The following is a 2,469-nucleotide window of genomic DNA, read 5'->3' on the forward strand; positions in this document are numbered from 1 at the left end:
ACCGTAATCAGTGGTGGCCATTGTATAAGCTGGGGGACGGAGAAAAGTGGAGGTTAATGGAACTTTGAATTGCCATTATACTTTGTTGCAATTGCTGTGATACTTTGTTGCAAGTGCATGTACACTTTGTTGCGATCGATGTGATACTTTGTTGTGATTACTGATACTTTGTTGCGATTGCCGTGATACTTTGTTGCGATTGCTGTGATACTTTGTTGCGATTGCCGTGATACTTTGTTGCGATTGCCGTGATACTTTGTTGCGATTGCCGTTATTTTTAGGACGGGAAGGAAAGTGGGATGAAGTCCTGTATGCGGATATGTTTTTCACTTTACGTTCACACCCTGAATGGCTGAAGTGCGGGATAAATTTGGCTCCCTCAGATCCTTTGGTGCTGGCATTGGAAAAAAGAGAGTAAGAGCAATGGAAAAGGGAAAGGTTTGAAAAAATGTTGTTCTGCTGGTCGTGTTGGACAGAGGTGTTTACAGTGGGTTCAGGATGAGCCAGAGGATGACCCAGAAGTGTTGGTTGCCCCCGGGCCGAGGCAGAGATGGCAGAATGACAAACCTGAGCCCCTTGACGCAGGCGACTGAGAGCAGAGGAGGACGCCGGTGGCTGGGAGAACGCGTGGCCGGCAGGAGCAGCGCTGCCAGCGCCATTGGGACGGGCTGTCGGGAACGAAGGACCCCTGACTGTGAGGGGGCCCTTTTCAATTGCTGAGTTAAATAATTGGAAGCAGGCGGCGGGCAATTATAGCGATAACCCTGATAAGGTGGCTAAAGCCTTTGATACAATGATCAGAACTACAGACCCTGATGGGAAGGATATCGATGCTCTTATGTCGGTATTGTTTGGTAGCGCAGAAAGAGAAGTCATCTTTAGAAGGGCAAGAACTCAAACAGAGGGACAAATTGCTACAGGACAATTGCAGTAAGGCAAAAGCAATACCCTTTGAAACTAGAAGCTAGAATCGGGTTAATGCCAATTATTGAGAAAGTTATAGAATATGGTCTGCTGAGGGAATGTGAATCAGAATACAACACCCCCATCTTGCCAGTAAAAAAGGCAGATGGGAAAAGTTATTGATTGGTACAAGATTTAAGAGCTATTAATCAAATTGTTCACGATATTCATCCAGTAGCTGCAAACCCATACACTTTACTGACAATGATAAATGAAAACCAAGAATAGTTCACAGTTATAGATTTGAAAGATGCCTTTTTCTGCATACCTCTCAAGCAAGGAAGTCAAAATATATTTGCCTTTGAGTGGGAAAATCCGGAAACTGGTCATAAATCACAGTACACTTGGACAGTGTTGCCACAGGGATTCAAAAATGGTCCTACAATATTTGGAAATTAATTAGCCAAAGAACTGGAAACCTGGAAAAGAGGATACAAGACAGGGACTGTGTTGCAGTATGTCGATGATATTCTAATTGCAGCTGTAACCCGGGAAGAGTGCTTACAATTAACTATTGATCTTTTGAATTTTCTGGGAATGAATGGTTACCGAGTTTCAAAAGAAAAGGCACAAGTCATTCAAGAATCTGTCAGGTATCTGGGATTTGAACTTTTGAAAGGACGAAGACTGAGCACAGAAAGGAAGGAAGCTATCTGCCAGCGTCCCGAGCCCCAGAATGCACGGGAGCTGCGGACCTTCCTGGGAACGGTGGGGTGGTGCAGGCTGTGGATTGCAGGCTACGGACTCATTGTGAAACCTTTATATGAGCTACTGAAAACTTCACCGCCTGGATGTTTGGAATGGGACGACAGCACCAGAAATGCTTTCAAACGAATAAAAAGAACTCTGATGAAGGCACCAGCTTTAGGACTCCCTGATCCAACTAAAACTTTTGAATTGTTCGTTCACAAGCGACAAGCTATGGCTCTGTCTCCTGGCATCTGAGAGCACTCCCAACAGACGCGCTGTGGGCTATTTCTCCAAGCAATGGGGCCATACCGGCAAAGGACGGCCAGGTGGTCCGAGGGCTGTCGCTGCTGCTGAGCTGTTAATCCAAGAAGCCCGGAAGCTGACACTGGGACAGAACATGGCTGGGTTTGTAGCACACATGGTACTCACTGTCCTGGACCAAAGAGGTGGGCACTGGTTGTCTCCAAGCCGGCTGTTGAAGTACCAGGCAGCACTTCTTGAACAAGATGATGCTGTTTTAAAATCAACTGCAGTAGTAAACCCAGCAGTTTTCCTGTCATCTCGACAACTGGAACAAGAAGAACCCACACATGATTGTTTACAGACCATCAAGGAGCTGTATTCCAGCCGACCTGACCTGAAAGACACCCCTCTGGAAAACCCAGACTGGGAGCTATATTTGGACAGGAGCAGCTTTGTGAAACAAGAGATCTGGATGTTGGGATATGCCGTGACCACAGTGGATACTGTTGTGGAAGCAGAAGCTCTGCAATCAAAAATGTCAGCCCAGAAAGCAGAACTGATTGCACTAACAAG

At 46.1% G+C, this 2,469-nt stretch overlaps 1 protein-coding gene across 1 annotated transcript; it reads left to right on the forward strand.

Moving 5' to 3' along the window:
- Window positions 1–1,500: 1,500 nt before the first annotated feature.
- LOC309587068 (uncharacterized protein) lies at window positions 1,501–1,908 on the forward strand (the record flags this gene model as incomplete). Its single annotated transcript, XM_082304948.1, has 1 exon — window positions 1,501–1,908. The coding sequence occupies one exon, from the start codon at window positions 1,501–1,503 to the stop codon at window positions 1,906–1,908; it is 408 nt and encodes a 135-aa protein (XP_082161074.1).
- Between the last annotated feature and the right edge of the window lie 561 nt (window positions 1,909–2,469).

This window comes from Platalea leucorodia (assembly GCF_965183815.1).
Source record: "Platalea leucorodia genome assembly, chromosome: 2".
NCBI lineage: Eukaryota > Metazoa > Chordata > Aves > Pelecaniformes > Threskiornithidae > Platalea > Platalea leucorodia.